Raw genomic sequence first — 25676 nt, 5'->3', positions numbered from 1 at the left:
GTGCTTTGTGGAATGGGCCACCTCAGTTTGGAAGGAGATTGTATGTGATAGTGCCAGGCTCTGTCTTGCCCACCATTCTCATCAACAGCCTGAACCATGTGTCATTTGTGGATGGCAGGAAGCAAGGAGAGGTAGTTAATACTTCAAGGATGTAGACTCAGGTTCGAAAAGACCTGTGAAGGCTACAATGCGTGGGCACTCTCACAGGAAATTTAGCTAGATTGCACTTCTGCACCCTACTTGTGGGTCCAAAAAGCAGCTAGACAAGTTTTAGGTGTAGAAGCACTTGTCAAAATCTTTTCTAGGGGAGCAGGACTTTGGTTTACAAAAGAGCAGTGTGGTTATCAGTTGAAGGGGTGGCCTGTCCCTCCACACCTGTGGGTGCTTTTCGTTAGGTGGAACGAGAGACTTGAGAAAAAGAATAATACACAGAGACAAAGTATAGAGAAAGAAAAGCGGGGCCTAGGGGACCAGTGCTGTGCTTACAGAGGACCCACACCGGCACCAGCCCCTGAGTTCCCTCAGTATTTATTGCTCAAAAGATAAGGGAGTAAATCAGCAGTAAGACATACAGATACACGGAGATGTTCCATTTGCCCAGGGACGGGCAGGAGACAGATGTTTTTCTTTTACTGAGATTTAAGAGAATGGTACTGACCTTCAACCACAAGCAGGCTTTAAGCATTTGCCTAACAAAGCACATTCCTTACAGCCCAAAATCTTTTCAACCTTAATTACCACAGCGATGTCTCTAGCAAGGACAGGATCGGGGGTAGAGTCACAGATTAACAGCATCTCAAATACAGAGCCAAATGGAGTCTCTTAAATTTACTTCTTTCTATATAAACACACTAACAAGCTGACCTCTCTTTTCCCCACATTTCCCCCTTTTCTTTTCAACAAAACTACCTTTGTCATCATGACACTGACATTATATATTTCACAAAGTAATAGAATATTACAAAGTAAGTGGAGGCAGGATGAGATCACAGGATGGTGTTAAAATTAAAATTGCTGACGAAATTTTGGGCACGCATAGTCATTGATAACATTTCATCAGGAAATAGGGTTTGAGAGCAGACAACCTGACTGGCCAAAAATCTATTAGGTGGGAATTTCCTCTTCCTAATAAGCCTGAGAGCACTACAGGAGGCCGGGGCTTATTTCATCCCTTCGGCTTCAACTGTAAAAGGCGGCACGCCTCCAAGGGGGTCGTTTATAGGCCTACCCTTAGAGCGCATTCTCTTTCTCAGGGATATTCCTTGCTGAGAAAAAGAATTCAGCGATATCTCTCCTATTTGTGTGCAAAAGGAGAAAAGATATGGCTCTGTTCCGTCCGGCTCACCGGCGGCCAGTTCAAGGTTACCTCCCTTGTTTCCTGAACACCGCTGTTATCTCGTTCTTTTTTCAAGATGCCCAGATTTCATATTGATCAAACACACATGTTTTACAAACAATTTGTGTAGATAAGACAATCATCACATGGTCCTGAGGTGACATATATCCTCCTTATCTTACAAAGAAAATGATGGGATTAAGAGATTCAAGACAGACATAAGAAATTACAAAAGTATAAATTTTGGAGAACTAATAAAATGTCCATGAAATCTTTATATTTTATGTTTTTCTGCTGTGGCTTTAGCCAGTCCCTCCGTTCAAGGTCCCTGACTTCCCGCAACGTTTTCTCTCCCTTTTCCTCTATATAAATGTGCCATGGCGATGAAGGCTTGTTCGTTTTCTCGATTTTGGCGCAGGATTCTTCGACTGGTCCAGCACACTAAAAACAAACCGATTAAACAGAGACACATAATTCCAAAATTTATTGCAGTAGAGTTTCCAATAGACTCAATCCAAGTCGTGGGGTTTAATCCATAAAGATTTTTTGCCACTTGATCTAACGCCTCAGCTCCAGGCACAATATTTAAGTGACTCTGAGAGGCTTCAAAAATTTGTTGTTTTAATTTAGAAATGTCTAAAGTGAGATTATCTTCTCTCCCCTGTAAATGGCGTCTAACCATGTCCCAGTGATGTTTAGACTCATTATAAATTTGGGGTGTAATACAAAAATCTGAAGTATTCCAGTCACACTGTAACTGGAAACGATGTTCCAAGCTCATGAGTCTATCTCCCATCCAAATGACAGTTTGTCTAAGATCATTAATTTGATTTGCCAATTTTTGATCAATACCAGATTGTGAATTCCACAACCTTGTGGAATTCTTTTGCCAATTGTTAACAAAGCTTACTGTCTGAACAGAAGAGTGCAATGCGACTCCTGCCACAGCGGCTGTAGATGTGACTGCAATTAATCCCATAACCACTGCAATTAAAGTAAAAATGAATCTTTTGGATCTATTTAAAATGCCTTTTAATACTTCAGTTAAAATATGGATAGATGGCGAGGCCTCCCATGGTCGATCCATGGACACAGGGATCCACACGCCTTCTCTTGCTCTCACTAGCAGAATACGGTGCTGCCAATCAAAAGTCGAATCAATGCAAGTAAACAGTCTGCAATTTTCACACGTTATAGTTTGGGAGTCTGGTTTAATAACTATATTTCCTATGACTAACATATAAGGGGGTTTTACACAACTTTGTAAAGGAACTGTTAGACTGGAATTTAGGTTGATGGAGTAAAATGTCTTATAATCTCTTGTTTCTATAGTTTGGTTTCCAGACCAAATTCTAAGGTGGTATGAAGCCACAGTAAGCCTCCATAATTCTGGATGTTTAGGACCAAAAACAGGACTTATTATTTTTGGTCTTGGAGTAGAGATTCCCTTTTCTCCCCATTTCCAAGGGTAGAAAGACTGTAATTTTTTGTGCTTATGTTTGTCTACATTTCCTGTTAAGTCACTATCAACAGTTGGACTCACTAGTGCACTGGGACAGAATTGAGTTTGTCCTGTGCAATCGTGGTAGAATTGACCTCGAGGTGCCCAATCTATAACAGTTCCAAATGTATTATTTTGTAAAATTACGGCACTATCGGCCACACATTCTTCCCAAACTAAATCTCTTGTTTCTATAGAAATCTCCTTGGGGCAAGGTTTTCCTTTTGGCCTAAATTTTAATGATCTTTGATAAGAGAAGTCTTGTAAATAGTTCATCTGTGGTTTGAGTGACATTCCGCTTACCATGTGATAAGTAAATTTACAGGTGGGATTGAGAGTAGGTACTTCTACCAACCAATTTTGGATATCAGGCATTAAACATCCTGGTGCTTTCCCTAGACATATAGGAGGATAACGATACCCAATGGAAATATTTATCATCATTCCTTTTTCCTCCGGTTTGGCAGGGCAACGATCATCTGTGGGACCAGGTACCCACACACTATTATTAACATATACTTCAATAGGATTATCCATCCATGTGACTGCCCGAATTAAGGGCGGGAAAGGCACATAGGCCCAGTAGGTATAATTAGCTGCAGCTGCTCCTGCAGGCATGGAGAGACTTACCACCGTTGATACAACCATTAAAGCTGTAAGCAGCATTTTTTCTGAGGTTTGTGTCACCTTTGTGCTAGCTAGGCTTTTTCTAGCTAACAGTGTCAGCTTCTTTAACTGTGCCCAGGTCGGCAGCTCCGCCTTCTTGGTGTGTGGTGACTTCATCTGTTTTTTTAATATCACCACTTGACTCTTCATGCGAGTCAATGGTGCTCGATTGCGGTGTTTCCGTCTCCGTGGAGGCGCTTTTCTTTGCATCTCCGATGGGTTCATTGTAGAACTTCAAATGTCTAGTGGGTATCCAAATAGGAAGCTGATTTTCTCCTGGTGAAACACAAGCAAAACCTCTTCCCCAGGTTATCACCTTCCCTATTTCCCATATCCTATTTTTGTTGTCTTTCCACCAAATCAGTTTTCCTTCATGTGGACTGTTCTTTTTACCAGTAAGATGTTGTTCTGCAGAAGTAGTAGTCTGATTTCTATAAATGTTTAAAAAATTTAAAGTATAGAGTGCTAGATTAAGCTGCATCTGAGGAGAGGTACACTCCTTACTGTCTCCCCCTTCTTTTTGTTTAACTAACTGAGTTTTGAGTGTTCTATTAGTTCTTTGAACTATGGCCTGTCCTTGGGAATTATAAGGAATTTTTGTTGTATGTGTAATATTGCACTGATTTAAGAATTTTTGGAAAGTTTTACTACAATAACCTGGTCCATTGTCAGTTTTAATTTTTTGTGGAACTCCCATTACAGCAAAACAAGATAATAAATGTTTTTTAACATGGGAAGTACTTTCTCCTGTCTGGCAGGTTGCCCATATGCAATGTGAATAAGTATCAACTGTTACATGAACACATGATAATTTATTCAATGTACAAATGAAGGTACATGAGTAACATCCATTTGCCATAATGCATTAGGACACAGACCTCTGGGATTAACTCCTGCCTCTTGAGTGGGCAGGTGTAGTACTTGACACTGGGTACAATGTTGTACAATATTTTTTGCCTGTTTCCATGTAACATCAAATTTGTTTTTTAACCCTGCTGCATTTACATGAGTCAAAGCATGAAGTTCTTGTGCTTTTACGAATGTAGAGGATACCAGTAAGTCAGCTTGTTCATTTGCTTTAGTTAAAGGTCCTGGTAACTTAGTATGTGCTCGAATATGAGTAATATAAAATGGGAAATTCCTTTTTCTTACAGTTTGTTGTAACAAATTGAACAGTTGGTTTAACTGATCATCCATGCTATATTTAATTAGAGTTGTCTCAACATCCCTTGTAGCCTGTACTACATATGCAGAATCTGATATAATATTAACAGGTTGATTAAAATCTTCTAACACTGTAATGACTGTAACCAACTCTGCCCTTTGAGCTGATTGATACTGAGTTTTGACTACTCGCTCCTTTGGCCCTGTGTAAGCCGCTTTTCCATTGCTGGAACCATCAGTAAATACTGTCAGAGCATTTTCTAAAGGTTTATGTCTGGTAATTTTAGGTAAAATCCAAGTAGTCAATTTTAAAAATTGGAAGATTTTTGTTTTGGGGTAATGATTATCAATAATTTCCACAAAATCAGCAAGGCCAATTTGCCATGCACCAGAATTGATAAAGGCTTGTTTAACTTGTTCCTTGGTTAAAGGAACAACTATTTTGTCTGGGTCATTACCACACAATTTTATTATTCGTAATCTTGTCTGACCAATTAATGTAGCTATTTGATCCAAGTACAATGTAAAAGTTTTAATTGTACTGTGGGGAAGGAATGACCACTCCACAAGATCAGTATTTTGAACAATGATGCCTGTTGGAGAATGTGCAGTAGCAAAAATCAAAAGTTGGAGTGGGGCTAAAGAATCTATTCTACTTATTTGTGCTGACCGAATTTTTTCTTCACTAATTTAATTTCTTTTGTTGCCTCTGGGGTTAATATTCTTCTACTGTTTAAGTCTGGATCTCCTCTTAGGATAGAGAACAAATTTGACATGGCATAAGTAGGAATGCCTAGAGTTGGCCGAATCCAATTAATATCGCCTAACAATTTTTGAAAGTCATTTAATGTTTTTAATGTGTCTTTTCTTATTTCTATTTTTTGTGGCTTAATTTTTCTATTTTCTATTTGCATCCCTAAATAATGAAAAGGAGCAGAGGTTTGGATCTTATCAGATGTTATTGTTAGTCCTGCGTTGGCCACCTCTGCTTGCAGAAATGTGTAACAGTCAATTAATTTGTCTCTTGTTTCTGCAGCACATAAAATATCATCAATATAGTGAATGATATAACAATCTGAAAATTTGTCTCTAACTGGTTGAAGGACTTGACTTACGAAAGTTTGACAAATAGTTGGACTATTAAGCATTCCCTGAGGTAACACTTTCCACTGAAACCTGGTGGCTGGTCCTTTATTATTTATGGCTGGTAAAGTAAAGGCAAATTTTTCACAATCTTGCTCTGTCAGAGGAATGGTAAAAAAGCAATTCTTAAGATCAATTATAATTAAAGGCCAGTCTTTTGGGATCATGGCCAGAGAGGGCAATCCAGGTTGGAGAGGCCCCATGGGTTGAATTACAGCGTTTATGGCTCTTAAGTCCATTAACATACGCCATTTGCCTGACTTTTTCTGAATTACAAATACAGGAGAATTCCAGGGTGAGAATGAAGGCTCAATGTGTCCCTTTTCTAATTGTTTCTTTGCTAATAAGTGTAAAGCCTCCAGTTTTTGCTTTGGTAGCGGCCACTGATTTACCCATACCGGTTTTTCTGTTTTCCAAGTTAATGGAATGGGTTTAGGAGGCTCTACAGTGGCCGCCCCTAAAAAGGATACCCTATTCCTTTCCTTTCTTGATTTTTTTTAGTCGCAATTGGGACTTTAATGCCATTTTCATTTTTTCCTAATCCCTTTCCTGGTACATATCCCATTTCAGTCATGATTTTTTGACTCATGGGGCTGTATAATGGAGTAGGCATAATGATTTTTGCACCCCATTGTTGTAACAAATCTCGACCCCATAGATTAACAGGAATTGAAGTAATCATTGGCTGAACAGTACTTTCTTGATTATCTGGCCCTAAACAATGTAAAATCATTGTACTTTCATACACTTCTGAAGCTGTGCCTACGCCGACAAGTCTTGTAACAGCCTTTTGTTTAGGCCAATTTTTTGGCCACTGATTTAAAGCAATGACAGAGATATCTGCTCCTGTGTCTACCAACCCTTCAAACTGTTTTCCTTGAATAATGGCCTTACACACAGGTCTGCTCTCAGAGACCAGACTTGCCCAATATGCAGCCTTTCCTGCCAGATCAGTGCTTCCGAACCCTCCTGTTCTTTTTTTTTTTTTTTTTTTTTTGAGGCGGAGTCTCGCTCTGTCGCCCCGTCTGGAGTGCAGTGGCCCGATCTCAGCTCACTGCAAGCTCCGCCTCCTGGGTTTGCGCCATTCTCCCGCCTCAGCCTCTCGAGTAGCTGGGACTACAGGCGCCCGCCACCTCGCCCGGCTAGTTTTTGTATTTTTAGTAGAGACGGGGTTTCCCTGTGTTAGCCAGGATGGTCTCGATCTCCTGACCTCGTGATCCGCCCGTCTCGGCCTCCCAAAGTGCTGGGATTACAGGCTTGAGCCACCGCGCCCGGCCCCTCCTGTTCTTTTTATCTCACTGTTTTTAACTTTAACATAAGGTAGGAGTAATAATTGAGCGATCCTGTCTCCTGGACTGGCACTCCAAGGAATTGAGGAACTAATAACCAATTGAATTTTTCCTTTATAGTTTGAATCAACCACACCAGTATGAATTTGAACTCCTTTTAGATTTAAACTTGATCTTCCTAAAATTAGTCCTACAGTCCCCTCAGGCAATGGGCCGTATACCCCTGTGGGGATTTTTTGTGGAGGCTCCCCTGGAAGCAGAGAGACTGCTTGTAAAGTACATAGATCTACTGCTGCACTGCCACTTGTGACGGGGGATAATTGCTGTATTGTGATAACTGGCTTATTTCCTGAGACACTTGTGACAGTGGGGGTTGTTGTTCCTGAAAACCCTGGGGAACAAAGGGTTGAATTTTGAATGCCCCAGTTTGTTGCGGGGCCTGAGGCTGGCCCCTCCCCTCGTTTCCCGACAGTGGTTGCCCATTTTTATCAAATTTAGAACGACATTGATTACCCCAATGTTTTCCCCTTTTACATCTTGGACATAGGCCAGGTGGCCCTTTATCTGTTGTTGTAGTAACTTGAGTAGTTACATTTTGTTTATTTGTGACTATGCAATTTTTTTTTATATGACCAATTTGACCACAATTATAGCATTTTCCCCCAAACGTCTTTACTTGTCCTCCTAAAGCAACTCCTGTGATTGCTTGAGCCATAAGCATAGCTTTATGCATAGCTCCTCCAATTCCATCGCAGGCTTTCACGTACTCTGAGATTACATCTGATCCTGCGGGAACCCTTCCTTTTAATGGCTTAATGGCTGATTGACAATCTGGATTGGCGTTTTCATATGCCATCAACTCCACTATGACTTTACGGGCATTGTCATCAGTGATTGACTTTTGAGCAGCATCTTGAAGTCTTGCTACAAAATCAGGGTAGGGCTCTTTTGAGCCTTGTCTTACTGTATTAAAGGAAGGGCAGGCAGTTCCTGGGTCTTGGATTTTTTCCCAGGCCCTAAGGCAGATAGCCCTGATTTGCTCAATGGCCTCATTTGGCATTATTGCTTGTTGGTCAACAGTGCTCCAATTTTGACCTATTCCTAATAGTTGATCTGCATCTATGTTAATTGGAGGATTGGCAGTCCTATTTCTTCGGACCTGCACTTGTGCCCCATCAATCCACCAAGTCTTAAATTGTAAAAATTGAGAGGGTGAGAGTGATGATTTTGCCAGAATCTCCCAATCATAAGGAATGAGTCTATGTCCATGAGCAATGGAATCTAATAATGTTCTCATGTAAGGAGAGTTGGGTCCATACTGTTTTACTCCTTCTTTCATCTCTTTTAGTATTTTTATAGAAAAGGACTGATATCTGGCTTCAGCTACGGGAGGTTCTCCCTCTTGGGCCCCTTCTCCAGGTGGTCTTGCTTCTAATATTACTGGGAATTGCCACGCCTCAATATCTCCCTGTTTTCTTGCCTCATCAATAATTTTATGTATTGCACTACCTTGTGTACTAGGCGGTGCCATAGGATTAAGTCTCATGGTGGGCGGCTGAGGATATGGCGCCCTGCCCTGTGGCACTGGCAATGCTCCTGGCTGTCCATACAGATTTTCTGGAGGCTGCAGATACTGCAGTTCAGCTGGCGGCCAGTATTGATAGGCTACTGGCGGCTGAATCTTACTTTCTACCTGTTGATATTGTGGACACTGTATTTGGATTGGCATTGCCATGACAGAGACTCTATCTTTTTTTATTTGATCTTCTTTTGGAGTTTGTACTTGTTTAACCTGCATTTGAGGTTCTAACGTTGCAGGCATCTGAGCTGTTGTAAGAGTTGGCCATCGTGGTTTAGACTCTGATGGCTCTACTAATTCTGGATCTTTTTCCCCTAATTTTAACGTTTCAGGATATATTACCTCCTGTAATTGATTATTGTCAACATTTTGCGTTGACCGAGCCATTACCGGCTCTGCTACACATTTACAGTGTGAACTTTCTTTTCCTTTCCGGGATTCTATCCCTGCCTCTTTTTCACAATCTACTGCACAGCTTTTAGGGACATCAGAAATTGAAATGTTATCTTCTTCTGTTTGCAACGGTTCTAAAGCTACTTTAACAATGACCCAATCATTCCATACTGTAAGTGGGATGATTTTACCTTCCCTACTTGCTTGTTTTAACTCTTTGCCAATTTTTTCCCAATCTTTTAGATCTAAAGTTCCTTGTTCTGGAAACCATGGACAAAACTGTTCTATTGTTTGAAAGAGCGTAATTAGATTTTTGGTAGACACTTTAACTCCCCCTCTTTTTAAGAGAATTTTTATAAAGCTGCGATAAGAGGCATATTTACTTTTAGTTTGCCCCATTGTTACCCTAGGTTCTTCCGAGCGCACAAGCTTACCGCAAGGCTGACTGTAGACGTACTCGGGAGTCTCTCGTCGACTTGTCCTCAATGACCACGCTCCAGCGTACCTTCACCTTAGAGAAAAGCCCCACGTTGGGCGCCAGATGAAGGGGTGGCCTGCCCCTCCACACCTGTGGGTGCTTCTCGTTAGGTGGAACGAGAGACTTGAGAAAAAGAATAATACACAGAGACAAAGTATAGAGAAAGAAAAGCGGGGCCTAGGGGACCGGTGCTGTGCTTACAGAGGACCCACACCGGCACCAGCCCCTGAGTTCCCTCAGTATTTATTGCTCAAAAGATAAGGGAGTAAATCAGCAGTAAGACATACAGATACACGGAGATGTTCCATTTGCCCAGGGACGGGCAGGAGACAGATGTTTTTCTTTTACTGAGATTTAAGAGAATGGTACTGACCTTCAACCACAAGCAGGCTTTAAGCATTTGCCTAACAAAGCACATTCCTTACAGCCCAAAATCTTTTCAACCTTAATTACCACAGCGATGTCTCTAGCAAGGACAGGATCAGGGGTAGAGTCACAGATTAACAGCATCTCAAATACAGAGCCAAATGGAGTCTCTTAAATTTACTTCTTTCTATATAAACACACTAACAAGCTGACCTCTCTTTTCCCCACAATCAGTGGCATAGCTGATAGAAAAGGTAACCTGACGTTTGGCAGCATTGAAAGAAGTATGGCTCCCGGAGCAGGGGAAGTGACATTCTTCACGCTCTGGCCTGATCAGCCTGCAGCCTGCCCGTGGTCTGAGTCATACAGGTCTTACGCTCTATACTGTTCTGTCTGCGTGAGACTTTTTCTCAGTAGTGTTGCTGAATAACAGGTTGTGACCTCAAGACGCAACTCATTCATGCTGGTGTGTTCCTTAGAATGTGTTAAGAGGCACAAACCAATCAAGAAGCAAGCCTTGTGCTTTCTTATCAAGGTGTTTGGAGAGGGAACAGACAAGCATCTCTTAACAGTTTCTTTGTAGCCAGCATTGTGATGAATCCAGCTTTAGCCCAGAAGGATGGATGTTGAACCTGAGGCACCACTTATCACAGATTCTTTCAGGTCCAGCTAATGTTTGCTGAGGTCTGCTGTGTCAGTTCCTGTGCTTGAAATGACTCTGCGGGGTCAGAATTATTATCCCAGGGTTATAGATAAAGAAACTGAGGCCCATGAAGGTTCTATGATATGCTGAAGATAAGCGACTACTAACTGGTGAATTCTGGCTCAGCCTTCCAGGCTGGCATTCTTTGCCCAGTACCACTTGACTTTATTCTTGATCCATTGTAGGTAAACAGTCCCTGTGCCATGCCAGTATGCTTAGCTATTCCAAGGACAGACACTCTTCAGGATAGGCAGCTCCTATGTGTTACCTGGAATGCTTACTGCCTGTGTGTTACCTGGAATGCTTACTGCCCAGAGCAGTGATTCTCAAACTCAGAGCCTCAGGTTCTGGCAAGGTGCCTTCAGGACACAGGTGGGAGCAAGGAGGGGCCCCGGGAGACAGCAGGTGGTGGCACTTTGAGCCTTCACCTCTGCAGCTTTGAATTGACCTGTTTTTATATTTGGGTCTCTGTTTAAGATTTCGTTGCCCTGGTAGGGAGAGTTCCCATGCTAAACTAAAAATTCAGCTATGGGGCAGAGACAGCAGGTGACGGTGAGGGTTCTTCTTCAGAGCCTCTTGAACTGGGAGGCCTCCTTGCTCTCCTCTTTGCTCTGCTAAGCCAGCAAGGCCCTGCAGCCAGCATAGCAGCCTCTCAGGGCTGCCTTCTGTGGCCTCAGGCAGGTAGGCGCCATCAGCTGCCCTGGAGTCCTGCTTAGAATGTGAGGGTTCCTCTGTTGCTCCAACATCAGGAGTCTGGCCTGGGGCTGGGATTGAGGTGAGGGGACTCCTTCATGTTTCTCCCCAAGGCTTCCCTCCGGGAGTAGTCTTTGAATTGTGTGTACCCAGAGGTGCTCCAATGTCTGTATATTAGGACATCTGACCCTTTCCAGCACACATCAGGACCCTGGCAGGCACGTGTGTCCTGGGCCTATTGTCACCCTTTCCATCCCCTCAACATTGTCTCCTAGTGTCAGAACCCCAACCCCCAGCTGAGTTCAGCTCTTCTCTGCCCTGGTTATCTGAAATGGAGAATGAGAACAGAGGTTTGCTCAGCCAGATTCCTTCCTTGCAGTCATCTGCAGATAAATGAGATACTCTCTGTGAAAGAAGGAAGCTGGGTCAGTGCTTCGCTGACCACTGAGGAAGATGCTCACCTGCTCCTCTCCCCAGCCCCCTCCCTCCAGCCCCAGGCACCTGTCTGTGGAGGAGGTCAGGCTCAGCCTGCAGGGTCCTTCCTCCTGCCAGCCCCCAGGTTGTTCTTGGCTCCTGAGCATGGAGTAGACGTCAGTCAGGCTGGACCTTGTGATCTCTATTGGTGTTCCCTTCCTCTCCCCACTCCACATGAGAAAAAAAAAAATACATCTGGGTTAGAGATGAACAGGGCCATTGTTCAGGCCGGCCTCAGGACCAGCAGACAAAGAAGACTTGTGACAATGATGGCAGGGGATGGCAGGGATCCCATCTCCTCCCCTGGACACTGTCTCCTCCCACCAGAAATGAGTAGCTTAGAGCTGAGGGAAGCCACAGTGTCTGAAAAAGACCACCAGCGTTCCGAGCTGAACGTTCTTATAGGGCATGGGCGAGGCAGCATCTTTCCGCCAAACCTACCTGATGGTTGGTGTGGGGTCACTTGGCTTTCCTTATTCCACAAGGCTAATGATGAAAAAAAGGATCCAGAGGCTTCACCTTAATCATAACCATTTTAGCTTCTGCCTTAGAATTACTGAATTTGAAGTCTTCTTTCCTATTATGTTCTTTTTTATTTTATTTTATTTTATTTATTTTTTCTGAGACATCTTGTCTGTCACCCAGGCTAGAGTGCAGTGGCTCAATCTTGGCTCACTGCAGCCTCAACCTCCTAGGCCCAAGTGATCCTCCTGCCTCAGCCTTCTGAGTGGCACAGGTGCGTGCCACCACACTTGGCTAATTTTTTAAATTTTTTGTAGAGGTGGGATCTCACTATGTTGCCCCAGCTAGTCTCCGACTCCCGGGGTCAAATGATCCTCCTGCCTCAGCCTCCCAAAGTGCTGGGATTATAAGCATGAGCCATAGCACCCAGCTTTCCCATTATGTTCTAAAGTATCTATTCTGTATCCCTAATTTCAAAAGTAATTTATGAATAATGTAGTAGAGAACTTGAAAGCACAGGAAAGCATAAAGGAGAAAAATAATTCCACTACCCAGAGACAATGCTGTGTGTTCTTTGTTTTCGTCTAATCCTGGGCTCACTCTTTATATTCTCTCTCGGGGTTAAGGGGGATTTCTCTTCAAATAATTCCCAGTGATTGCACGTGAGAGTAAGGGATGGCTGCAATGATCCGCCCAGCTCCTTCATTTAGGATTGACGACCCAGGTCCAGGGGAACTGACCTGTACCTTTCCACACAGTGGGCAGTGACTGGGGGAGGACACAGGCCAGGCTTCCTGGTTTAGAGGGCATGCAGTCTCACTCCCGCTCCGGGTCCTGCCTTGTACCACTGTTGCCCTCCTCCTTCGCCTCTGCTCACTTTGTTTTAGTACCTGATGCACCTGTCTGTTTTCTGGACTGGACCCTCCAGCTGCAGCTGCCATTTCTCCTCCTCCCTTTCCTGGCTGTCCGCTCCCCACATGACTGCCCTCCCTCCCTCAGGGCTCCCCGATTTCTAAGGACTTCCAAGCTCCAACTTGTCCAGACATACATGAGCTATTGTTGCATCTGTGTGTGGTCAGAGCATGGAGGCAGACGCACCTTCTTTTGAGCTCTGGTTGTGCCCCTCCTCATTGTGGAAGCCCTGCTTCCCTCAGCTCTCAAGCAGACAAGAACAGTCCCAGCATCGTTGTGTTGTCATGAGAGTTAATTAAGCTGAGCATGGTACTTAGTATATGGCAGATGGTGCTTAGTATATGGAGCATGGTACTTAGTGCATGGTAAATTAACTGGAGAATTAATTAAGCTGAGCATGGTACTTAGTATATGGTAATGCTCAAAAAAATGTTTGCCATTCTTAATAATAACACTGCTAATAATTAAGAATGACACTCTCCCTCTCTCTTGCTTCCTACTAGACTATAGGGTATGACCCCATCATTTCCCCAGAGGTCTCGGCCTCCTTTGGTGTTCAGCAGCTGCCCCTGGAGGAGATCTGGCCTCTCTGTGATTTCATCACTGTGCACACTCCTCTCCTGCCCTCCACGACAGGTAGGTGTGTCCTTACATTGTGGATTGGTCACAGAAGCCACAGACCAGTTAACAAATGGGCCCTCCATCTGGGCCTTCTCCAGACAGTGGTAATGAGCTGCAGGGAGAGGTCCACCTGGGTCCTGCAGAGCGTGATGCTTTGTTAGACACCCCTGCATCCGATAGGGGAGAGTGAGCCAGCTAGAAGTGCTTGGGGTCTAGGTGAGCTGGGCACAGGGATGACCAGTGACCCCCATGGATGCTTTCTGCAGCCCCTGCAGGGCTTTCTGATTCCCAGACCCACTTGAAACAGTAATATCTCAAGAATTTCTAAGATGTTTCTAAACTGAGTCTGGCCCAGATCCATAACAGGGACTCCTGCCCCAGAGCATCTGAGGAGGAAGAGATGAGAGCAAAGAAGCTGCCATCCTGCAGGAGAGAGGCTCTGAGAAAGAGCTGGCTCGAGGAAAGGGAAGACCTCTGGGAGCCAGGGATGAGCGTGGGGATCCTGGTGCTGCCCCAGCAGGAAGATGCTTCACTTTCTTCCAGGCTTGCTGAATGACAACACTTTTGCCCAGTGCAAGAAGGGGGTGCGTGTGGTGAACTGTGCCCGTGGAGGGATCGTGGATGAAGGCGCCCTGCTCCGGGCCCTGCAGTCTGGCCAGTGTGCCGGGGCTGCACTGGACGTGTTTACGGAAGTAAGTGCCTGGCAGCCTCAGAGTCAGGAGGAGGGGAGAGATAGGGAGCAGAGAGGACCATGGCAGGAAAGCCTGGCGTTTTACAGAAGGCCTCTAGCTTATAGTCTCTTTCATCCATGGTAAACAGGTGAAAGCTGTGTTGCCGAAAACACACCTTTGTGGTTTGAGGAGTTCTTGCGGAGCCTGGTATGGAGGCAGCTATGTGGTTTTCTGCAAAACTCAGGTTTTAAAGCGGACCCAATTCCTGGTTCCAGGCTTCTCAGACTGCTAACATATTGATAAAGATAGAGCCACAAATCAGTTCTGAGGTCGAGGGTCTGGAGCAGGGAGAGAGGGGGCTTTAGCGTATAGTTAAGGGACACTGATGGATATGCAGTCCCATTGCCAAGATGTCCTTTTCAGTGTCCATGGGCACTCCTTTTTCCTTCTTCTCTTCCTGGGTGGACAGAAGCCTGAGGATACTGGCAGTATTCCCCCAGGGTCCTCAAGGTGGGCTGCTCTCCCAGCGGGAGCAGAGGCTCAGCCTCACACCGGATCCAATAGGGAAGAGTGCATTTGCACTTGAATCCTGTTGGCTCCTCTCCTGAAAGATCCTGCCCCCAACATTGAATCTTCCCTCAGTAAGGAATGGGAAAGGGCATGGACTTTGGATTAGGTAGTTGTGGTTTGCAGGTTACTAGCTGTGTGTCCTTGGAAGGTCACTGGCCCTCTCTGAGCCCCTGTAGCCCTCGTTGTGTACTCCCAGCCCAGGGCACACAGTGCCTTTTGGTTTGTAACCTTGGTCATCTTTCTCAACTCTTAGACCATAAGCTCCCTGAAGGCAGGGCAAGCCTTGTCCATCTTTGTATCACCATCCTCCCTAATATAGCATCTTCTCCTGCTCTCTTCAGCATCCTTGTACCATTTGCTGGTGGTACAGGACTCACAGGGTTACATGGTTACATGTGGCCAGGACTCACAGGTTTAAATGGTCAAAATTCAATGGGACCAACAGAGCCCTGAGGAGAATGGCCAGAAGATGCCTAAATAACATTCCCAAGGGCAATCTTCTCAGTGAGCAGAAGGGTGGAAAAGACCCTGGGGGGGGGGCGGGTGGAAGTGCCACAGTTGGACAACCTGTTCTGATGACAGCCAAGATGCAGTTACCTGCGTAGAGTGTCTGGGAAGAGCAGGACACTGTGCTAAAAGTCCAGCAACGCACATCGACAGCAAGTGCTGCATGGATGCAGGGGGGTGAGTTTCAGGGAAAAGCCCAGTAACAACAACAGTAGCTCCCATTGGTTGACAACTTCCCATGTTAAACGTGCATAATCCCCACAGTAATGTTATGAGGGAGATAGGATCAACCCATTTCACAGATAAAGAAACTGAAGCTTAGATCAAGGTTCACCCCCAAGGCACCTAGGTGGTTAAGTGGTGACGGTGAGATTTGAATCTGGTTCACACTTTCTGCTCTGTCCACTCTGCTGAGATGGAACATTCATGAGGAAACCCATTATTGAGTCCATTGACCACCCTGACAAAATAGAAGTGGAAGGCACCAGCACTCCTGACTGCCTTCCCTCCAACCTTCCCTGGGGTGGTCCAAGAGGGTGTGACAAGTCTGTGGCAGCCAGCCTAGAGGTATCTCTTTCTGGGCAGGAGCCACCACGGGACCGGGCCTTGGTGGACCATGAGAATGTCATCAGCTGTCCCCACCTGGGTGCCAGCACCAAGGAGGCGCAGAGCCGCTGTGGGGAGGAGATAGCTGTGCAGTTCGTGGACATGGTGAAGGGGAAATCTCTCATGGGGGTTGTAAGTATCACCACCTGGGGCTGGGGGCCAGCAGTCAGAGGGAGGAGAGGAAGGACGGCATCTTGTAGGGGCTGGTAGCAGCGTGGGTGAACAGATTCAGCCCTGGGAGCTAAAGATAAGGGAAATCTGCTTGAGTCAGCACTCTCTGCAGTGGATGGGCGGGAGCCTCCCGTCTCCAGCCTTGATAGCAGAGGCCTTGGCAGCAGAGAGCCCGGCTCAGGCCTGTTATATCGTAGTCTTGCTGCAGAGATTGTGGCCCTTCCCAGGCCCAGCCTCTAGAGAAAGGCTCCTTTGTTCTCTACTTGCCTTGGGAATGAAGGAGTGCTGTTTGGGTGCCAGCTGGACGCAGCAGGTGGGGACGTGGTTGGGGGGATGGCCTGTGTAGAAAATTTGCACCCTGTAAGCTCCTCAGACCCTGCCTTGACAGCCTGCCCTTCCTACTCCCAAATGAACCCTCCATGCTGGCTGACCCCCTTGTTTTCCCCAAATCATGGCATAAGATGTCTTTGCTTCCGTCAAGCCTTTCCTGGCGTGTGCGTCTCCTACGAGCTTAACCTGACCTACACTTCAAGTCCTGTCTCATTCATTCAGTCTGTGGATATTCCTTAAGTTTCACTGGGTACCAGATGTTGTCATAGCTCTTGGGAGACACAGGTGCATGAGGGAGGCATAGCTCTCCTTCCAGGGGCTTGCTGCTTCCTTTTGAAGTCTTGCTTGGCCTTTCCAGCCCCTTCTCAATTCTGAGAACCACGTTCTTTCTTGTTATTAAGGTTCAGTCCCATGGGGTGTTTGTTTTCTTTTGTTTTGTTTTATCCTAATCTTCCTACTTAACCTAAATTCTAAGTTCCCTGAGGACAGAAAAACATGACGCAAGCCTCTCTGCAGCTTGTGTGGGTGGGCCGAGGCCATGGAGTCAAAGAATCAGGGAAATGGGCTCGGTGTTCTCAGCTGTCTTGGCTGACCCTCAGCTGGGCAATTTTTGCCGGTGAGGACAGCACTGTGGCAGGAGAGGCAGGGATTTTGGTTCTGCTCTCCCACCTCTGGATTGAGAGCCCAGCCCTCCAGGCCTCTCTGCCCCGCCCAGCCCTCCAGGCCTCTCTGCCCCCTCCATCCTGAGGAAGCCTACACAGCAGAGAGGACAGAGGATGCAGACAGGTCAGCGTCTTTGCTGACCTCCTCACATGCTGCTGGTCCTAGCCCTGCTGACTTCCATGGATTTCCCCCGCTGCCCCACCACTTCCATGGAGGGGGCTGGGGTGGACACAGTTCGGCAAAAGGAACAATTTTGAGTGGTTGTGGCCTTCTGTGTCCATTGCTGGCTCTCCAGCTCTCCTCATCTGTAGGAACAAGTCCTTGTCCTGTTGTTAGTGACTGGTGGAAGTTGTCACCCACCAGGCACCAAGCATGAGTGACCCTAGACTGTCTTTCTTGTGGAGCTGGGTCTTGGCAGCCAGATCTTGATTCAGGCTCTGCAATGCCTCTTCCAGACCACAGTCCCGCTCCTCCATCCTCTGCAGGTTAATGCCCAGGCGCTTACCAGTGCCTTCTCTCCACACACCAAGCCTTGGATTGGTCTGGCAGAAGCTCTGGGGACACTGATGCGAGCCTGGGCTGGGTCCCCCAAAGGGACCATCCAGGTGATAACACAGGGTGAGCTGGGGACCTTGCAGAAGGAGAGGGAGGAGGGGATGAGGGGGTGTGAGATCTGCCCTGCTGGGTGTATCTGCTACAGGACACAGGGTTAGTGAGAGGCAGTAGGGGTGGCTTAGACCCTGAGTATAGCTCCCTTACTACTGGTGAGAGAGTGGTAAAGGGAGGGGTAGAAAAAGTCATTGGAAAGATGTACTGAATATTCAAAAATCATGTTTATGTAGCATTTTAAGACGTAGATATTTTGGGTACAAGAGAGACCTCTACAAGAGATAGAGTTTCGTGTGAGAGGGCGTAGGATAGCTGGAGGGAGGCCCTCATTAAGCAGCAGTATGCTGGATTCTGGTTTTGGGCCCTGTCTCTTGCCTGCTGTGTGACTCTCCCTTCTGGGGCTTGGATTCTTCAGTTGTAAAGTGAGAGTTAGGGGCAGATGAACCAGGAGGCGGGAGGACACTTTGTGCTCTGTGACTAACCAAGGTGGTCCCTTGGGCCGTCTGACAGCCCTTGAGGGTGTTTGCTCAGCTGTGGAGTGGGAATGAGAGCAGTGCCCTCTGTCCTTCTCTCGGGCTGCTGAGCAGGCTGTGGTCACCTTTGCAATGGATCCAGTACTGTGCGGATGTGGTTGAGTGACCAAGGAGGGCTCCAGTTGCCTTAACCCTGTAGAGGTGTATCTTCCCCCATGGACTGTTGGGCATCTCACTCTTGGAGAGAGATTGCAGGGTGAGGGCAGCTAAACCCCAGGCATTGACAATACCAGGGAAGGGCAGAGCCAGGGGGTCCCCACTGGCCTGGGTGTCTGAGCCCTGAAGGAAACAAGGCAGGGAGCTGGGCAGCAGTTGCTTCGGTTGCTTCTTTCTGCTTCGATTTCCTGAGGCTGGCAAGGCTCTGAGTGTCAGGGAGGGGTAAGAGTAGGGAATTTTCCAGTGTCCCCTGGGAGAATAATAGGTAGGCCAGGATAGCCAAGCCAGGTGCAGGGTTGGGGAGCGGAGTGGAGTTGGACTGAGTTTTGGAGAGGAGTTTCTCAGGGTGGTTAAAACATCCTGGGTTTCCTGGCTTGGGCCCAGATTATGCCTCCTTTGAGCCCACCGAAGGGCAAGTGGACCTGCCTGGAGCAGGCTGCCCTTGGGGTCCCCAGGGTAGCGAGGAGCCCATCGTCCAGAGCTAGGTGCCAGTGGCTTCCTGCCCCCTCCTGTGGTGCTCAACAAACAGTAACCTCATGGTGGCTTCTCTCTGTCCCCAGGAACATCCCTGAAGAATGCTGGGAACTGCCTAAGCCCTGCAGTCATTGTCGGCCTCCTGAAAGAGGCTTCCAAGCAGGCAGATGTGAATTTGGTTAACGCCAAGCTGCTGGTGAAAGAGGCTGGCCTCGATGTGCGCCCCCCTCCCTGACACTACCTCCCCATCCCTGTCAGCACTAGCCTTCTCCCCGACATTTCCAGAGCCCATCTGCTGAGCGGAGGAGGCCTAGGTGCCAGCCTTGCATCGGCCTGTCTACCTGTGAGGGGTAGCTGCAGTTTCTTCATCTGCAAAATGGAGACACTGCCTGGCCCCGAGTGTTGCTAATGGCACTGCTTTGTGTATGAGTGCTGTGGGAATGGAGGCAGTAGCAGCGTCCCCATTTCACAGCCAAAGAAAATGATGAGCCAGTGTGTTTGCCACTGCCCGACATGGCTGCCAGGCCGTGTTTGACTCTGCCTAACTCATGCCGTAGCACCCGGGTTCTTGATTCACTTGCAAGCTCTGGGAGCAAGCAGCATGTCCTACTGCCTCGCACGGCTTCCTATTGGCACCTTCCCCTCTGGTTCCCTGTTTAGATCAAAGTCTGTTTCAAAGCCTGTTGCTCAGCCAGTGGGAGCTGGCAGAAGGGATAGGCAGTAAAACTTCCATGTCCTCACCCATCTGCTCCACTCTACTCCTGCATGCCAGTCATGCCACTGATGCTATGCAGGAAGCTGTGTCAGAGCCGGAGGGGCCAGAGTGGAGTCTCCTCATAGCCCTGCCTCCCTCCTTTTCTTTCCTCCCTATTTCCCTCCAAGCCTTCATCCGTGCCTGGCAGATCTCTTTGCCCGCTCTTTAAGGAGATCATTGGATGTTCCAGGAAGCTGATGCCGAAGGGCACACAGCTTGGCCCATTTGCCCTCTCCCTTCTGGTCCTGAATTACTGAGCACATTATCCGTGCTGGAGCCCTACATCCTACCAATAGGTGATTCGGCCAAGAGAGGAGGGTGGGCGTGGTGCAACCAGGAAGAGTAACTGTCACCTTGCCTTCTCCACACAGGTCACCACCTCTCACAGCCCTGCTGCACCAGGGGAGCAAGGCTTCGGGGAATGCCTCCTGGCCGTGGCCCTGGCAGGCGCCCCTTACCAGGCTGTGGGCTTGGTCCAGGGCACTACACCTGTACTGCAGGGGCTCAATGGAGCTGTCTTCAGGCCAGAAGTGCCTCTCCGCAGGGGCCTGCCCCTGCTCCTATTCCGAACTCAGACCTCTGACCCTGCAATGCTGCCTACCATGATTGGTGAGGAGGGCCTTGTAGGGCTGGCTGGTGTCTTTGAGGCTGGGGTGGAGTCTGCCCTGGAATTGGATCCTACCCACCTTCCTTTAGCCCCTCTTCATGCCCCAGGGTGTCTCTGGATCTGCACCATACTGGGGAGTTTGTCATGCCAGTTTCCAGAACATTCAGGGAGTGGATACTCAGTTCAAAGAGGGAAAGTGCCTTATCCAGGGTCATAGAGCAGCATGGCAGGGGTGGGGCCAGAGACTCTATTCCTGCCCAGTTGTGGGTTCCCAGCTCGCCGTGTTAAGCACACTGGACCTGCCTATGGAGCCATAGCCCAGGAGTTCAGGGACATTGAGAGCAGGTTTCTTACTCCTGCCTGCTGGCCCCATGGCCGTCCCTGGTGGCCAGCCCAGCTGCAGCAAAGCCTACAAAGCTTCTAGCCATGGTGGGCATCTCGGACCTGCCCCATTCCGCGGGGACTTGGGCTGCTAGGCGTTTTGGAGCACATCCATGTTTGGCGGAGGGTGTGCCTTCAAACCCTGAAGGGCCTAATTTCACTATTCTTGCTGGCTGCCCAAGGGAACTTTCCTGCTTTTCTCCCTTGCTGTTGGCTGGCTAAAACTGGCAATCAGAAAGTCAAGAGCTACAGCTGATGGTCACGGTGTTCTCAGAGAGTCAGGAATATCCATGGAAGCTGGGCAGATGCCCTCTGGCTGTCCCATCTCAGCTCTTTGACTCTGAGACCATCGTCCGCTCATTGCACCTTTGATCACAGAAGCTTAGAACTTCTGACTCTGTTCCCAATCCCTCGCTCCTTTTTCCCCTATGCCCTGTGCCATCCAGGAGTTTCTTCTATTTCCAGGCCTCCTGGCAGAGGCAGGCGTGCGGCTGCTGTCCTACCAGACATCACTGGTGTCAGATGGGGAGACCTGGCACGTCATGGGCATCTCCTCCTTGCTGCCCAGCCTGGAAGCTTGGAAGCCGCACGTGACCGAGGCCTTCCAGTTCCACTTCTAACCTTGGGGCTGACTCACTGGTCCCCGCCTCTGGGGCTTTTCTGAAGAAACCTACCCACTGTGATCAACAGGGAGAGAAGATCCATATTCTTGGGCTGAACACGGGCCTCTGACACTGCTTACACTGCACTCTGACCCTGTGATACAGCAGTAACTGTCCAATAAAGAGCCAACCCCCAACTCCTCCTGCGTCTTTGTGTGGTCATTATCCTAAAGAGCCACCAGAGGGCGTCCAAAGGCAGAGGTAGGGTTCGGTTTAGACTGGGGGAGGGTAGAGGGTGTGGGGGAAGACTAGGATGGGCAAATGGCTTGGTTGTGAGTTCTTTGAAGATGACCCCTCTCTTGTCTGTCTAAGGCTACTCAGAGGCACTTTTACACAGCTCAATGTATTTCACAGTGCTATGGTATTTCAGATCCCTTCCATCTGGGAATGTACATGCACATTAGTAAGTAAGATACAACACACAAGCCCAGCATTATGTACCAGGCACTGGGCTAGGTGATGCTTTACTAAGAGGAGAATTCAAACCTGACCCTTTTTCCATAGAAGTCTGGTGGGAGGGACAGAGCATGCAGAAGTCACTGGAAGCAGTGAGTGATGCTACAACAGAGGTGTATAGGAAATTCTCTTGAGTCCAGAGGAGGAAGTTATTTGAGCTGAGGATATTGGTGTCTTGGGAGATGTTTAGAAGGATTTCATAAGGGAAAGAAAGCGTAAAATCATGGGAATATGAGAATATTTGGCAAGTTCACAAAGCAAGTTCAGTGTGGGTTGATGAACATGTCACTTTTTTTTGAAAGATTATTTTCATGAAAAATACAGCTAAACAGCACTCTACCCAAAAGATTCACTTCAGGGAGTGTTTTCCCCCATTTATAAGGGATGATCCATTCTTAGTGTGTGCCCAGTAGTGTCTGTTTCTGAGATTCCTGGCCTGGCTAAGAAAGCTTGACATGGAGCAGCTGCTTGGCACTGGCAGGGGTGAGTCCAGCACTCTGGCCTCCTTCGTTTTGTGATGGAGCTAGGCGTCAGTAAGAACTCCAGCATTAAGGGCTGTGTTAGCATCTGCAGTGAGCTCAGAGGGGTTGTCCTTGCTGTAGCTAACTTTGAAGGGAATGGGCCTGGGTGTGAATGCCACGGTCAACTTTGGAAGCTGTCTGACCATGAGTTCAGTGTTTAATTCTCCTAAGCCTTTGTTTCCTCACCTGTGGGAGGGCTAATGGTGCCTCTCACAGAACTGCAATGAGAATTTACTGGATTAAACAGTGACTTATGGGAAGTGCCAGGAGCACTTGGTGAACGTTGGTTTCTTCGTCCTATGCTAGTCTGAGAGCAGACAGGCAGGTCTCAATTCCTTACATAGAACCAACCCCATGAACCAAAGAGTTCTCTACGTGACCTCATTACAATTATGTTCAGCCAGATCTAGATACTGGGTGTCCTGACATCAGACAACCCATTCTCTCCAACTGGAAAAATACCTGTGCCTCACATGGTATCTGCCGAGGTCACTTGAGTGCAATGATGGGTAGAAAAACAGGCTGAAATTGATGAAGTTAAAAATTCAGTTAAAAACTGAGCTCATTGTCTAGCCTCTCAGCCTCCTTCCTCATCAGCCCCTAAACAAATCATGCTCTGTACACTAACGTGGTCGGAACACTACTAGAAACCCAGATTACTTGAGCATCTCAAAATATCTTCCTAGACTGGGTCATGAACGAGGGTATGGGATGATCTCATGGTATCACGTGCCCCATGGCTGTCCACATGACCTCTCCCAAAGTTAAAGGGCAGGAATCATTGTAAAATTCAGCTGGTTTCTTCAGGAACCTCCGTGATATTTTTCATAATAGCTGCATCAATTTATATTCCCATCAACAGTCCGGAAACGTTCTCCTTTTCTCCACATCTTTACCAACACTTGCTATCTCTTGTCTTTTTGGTAATAGCCATCTTAACAGATAGGAGGTGGTATCTCACTGTGGTTTTGATTTGCATTTCCCTGATGACTAAGTAAATAGGCCAGACACAAAAAGAAAATTATTACATGTACTCACTTATATGTGGAATCAAAAAAAAAAAAAAAGTCACATATATTGACATGGGGACTGGAAAAGCAGTTGAGGGGGGTGTCTAGGGAGATACAGGTCAAAGAATGTAAAGTAGAAAATACGTAGGGTGAGTAAGTCAAAAGATCTAATGTACAACATGAGGACTATAGTTAATAATATTGTATTCTACTGAAGATTTTTCCTAAATTAGTAGATTGCAGCTGCTTTTGCCATGGTGGCAGTGGGGATGGGTAACTTTGTAAAATAATGAACATGTTAATTTGTTCCATTACAGTAACCATTTTACTACATATATGTATCTTACAACATCATGTTCTATCCCTCAAATATATACAATGAAATTTTTGAAAAATCCAGCTAGTGCTACAGGAAGGGTGCCATGGACTCCCTCGTGCTCTCTGTGGCATGCGGCATCTCTTCACTGCCCCTTTAGAGTAGAAGTTCATTCTTGTGCACACTGGCTGGGAAGCAGAAGGCTGGCTGTGAGCTCAGGGTGGAGGCAGGGCAAAAGCTGGGCCACTGCAGAATCTGCCTCAGCGTGCTGACTCCTGAAGGTGTGATCAGTGTGTCTCCCTAGAGCCTGCACTTGTCTCACAGTCAGTGGCGCGGGGCCATTCTTTGCATCAGTTTTAACATCACATGTTGAGTATTCCCGTTTGAATGAGTGTATCATAGCCCAATTCTTGCCCAATCTGCCATCCTCTTTCCTGCCCTAGGTCACCCTGCGTGAATTTTTGCCCACAGGCAAAGTCTTTATTTGCAGGATATCTGTAGACTTTAGGGTGAAAATGTTGACAGAGTCATTGGCAACTCATTCCCTTGTGTGCTAACCTTACATAGGGGAGAGGGCTTTGCTCAGAGCAGGCAGGCATCAGTGTCCCAGAGCTGCCAGAGGAAGGCCTCGGGCTCAGTATAAAAGATGGTGAATAAGGGAAGTTGGAGGGAGCCAGGGGCCTCTGCACATGCAATGGTGGCAAAGACTAATGCCCTGCGGGTGAACCAGTGCTGATGCCCAGCTGGTGTGCGGGGTGTGGGCAGTGTCCATTCAGTTGGTCAGCCCTTGACAACCTGGTTGTCGAATATGTTTAATATCCTATTTGTGCTCAAATGCTTCCCTAGTGGAGACAGGCCTGGCCTCTGATGCAGGACGTATGGGAAGTTCTGGTTGCTGAGGCTGACTGAGGCTGAGGGAGGCAGTTTCAGCACCAACACCCCACAGTGAGCTCCCGTGTGGATAGAAGGCCAGGCCCAAGGCCTCTTGTCTCCAGAGCTAAGATGAATGCTGGCTTTTCTCCCCTGCACACGGACACCGAAAGGCACATGTTGTTCTGCTAGGGATGCCAACCAGGTTGAGGGCCCCTAAACATCTTGCTGAGAAGGTGCAGGCAGCAGGAGGGAAGCAAAGAGAGGCTGTTAAGTGGTGGCCGCAGCTGGTGTGATGAGTAGAGTTTTGCAGGCACCTTGAGAGAGGCCTGGGAAGGCAGTCAGCTGATGCCGGATTCGCTGAACAAATTGGGGCTTATCCGGGATTTGTTGTGGCACGAACAGCCTTGAGAAAAACAGTGAAGGGAACAGACCCAGCTTCTCATTCCCATGGGGCCGTTTTTAAGCGCTCCCTGAAGGCTTCTCCCCTGCCCCCACCAGGTCTGCTCCCCTCCAATGGAAAAGATCCTCTCTCTTTTCCACGGTGCTCTTTCCTCACGGGGCTGGCGGAGGAAACTTTCTAAAAGAAAGTGATGACAACACCCTGATACTTTCCCTCTCCTCCCACTCCCCTCCTCAATTCAATCCCCACCTCCCTGAACCATTATAAGAGGACCCTAGAAGAAGCAGTGCACTCCCCGAAGGGGGAAAGATCCTGTAATGGAATAATTTCCTGCCAGGTATCAAAATTTATTGATTTTTTTACTTTTGGCTGTAGAAGGCAAAAATTTGTTAACCTTTGCCCTGTGTTTATTTGTTCAAATAACAGCAGCAAGGAATGACCAAGAAGATCTTAACTACAGCTCCTGCTGGCCCCTGTCTGCTGCTCTCTGTCTATGCAGTGTCTTTAGATCAGGGCTGGGGGAAGCTATGTTCTACCATTCTTATTTGCCTTGTCTCTGTCATAGTACTTGGCATGTGGCAGAAATAGAATGGAATTGCAAGGGGACAGAGGCAGCCTGTGAGGCA

The 25676-nt window shown here is 47.3% G+C and overlaps 1 protein-coding gene across 2 annotated transcripts in view; it reads left to right on the top strand.

Moving 5' to 3' along the window:
- The window catches only part of PHGDH (phosphoglycerate dehydrogenase), a 40660-nt gene extending 19046 nt beyond the window's left edge, over positions 1 to 21614 (top strand). For both annotated transcript variants that reach the window (XM_030934973.1, XM_030934974.1), the window contains exons 6-12: positions 13663 to 13795; positions 14324 to 14472; positions 16114 to 16266; positions 17784 to 17916; positions 19157 to 19287; positions 20196 to 20433; positions 21278 to 21614. In XM_030934973.1, coding sequence (XP_030790833.1) covers positions 13663 to 13795; positions 14324 to 14472; positions 16114 to 16266; positions 17784 to 17916; positions 19157 to 19287; positions 20196 to 20433; positions 21278 to 21432 — 1092 coding nt within the window. In that variant the 3' untranslated portion in view covers positions 21433 to 21614. The remainder of the gene's footprint in view (positions 1 to 13662; positions 13796 to 14323; positions 14473 to 16113; positions 16267 to 17783; positions 17917 to 19156; positions 19288 to 20195; positions 20434 to 21277) is intronic.
- Positions 21615 to 25676: the final 4062 nt, after the last annotated feature.

The sequence above is a fragment of the Rhinopithecus roxellana genome, chromosome 8 (assembly GCF_007565055.1).
Source record: "Rhinopithecus roxellana isolate Shanxi Qingling chromosome 8, ASM756505v1, whole genome shotgun sequence".
Lineage (NCBI taxonomy): Eukaryota > Metazoa > Chordata > Mammalia > Primates > Cercopithecidae > Rhinopithecus > Rhinopithecus roxellana.
Note: the sequence above shows the minus strand (reverse complement) of the source record. Positions and strands in the feature narration are given on the sequence as shown.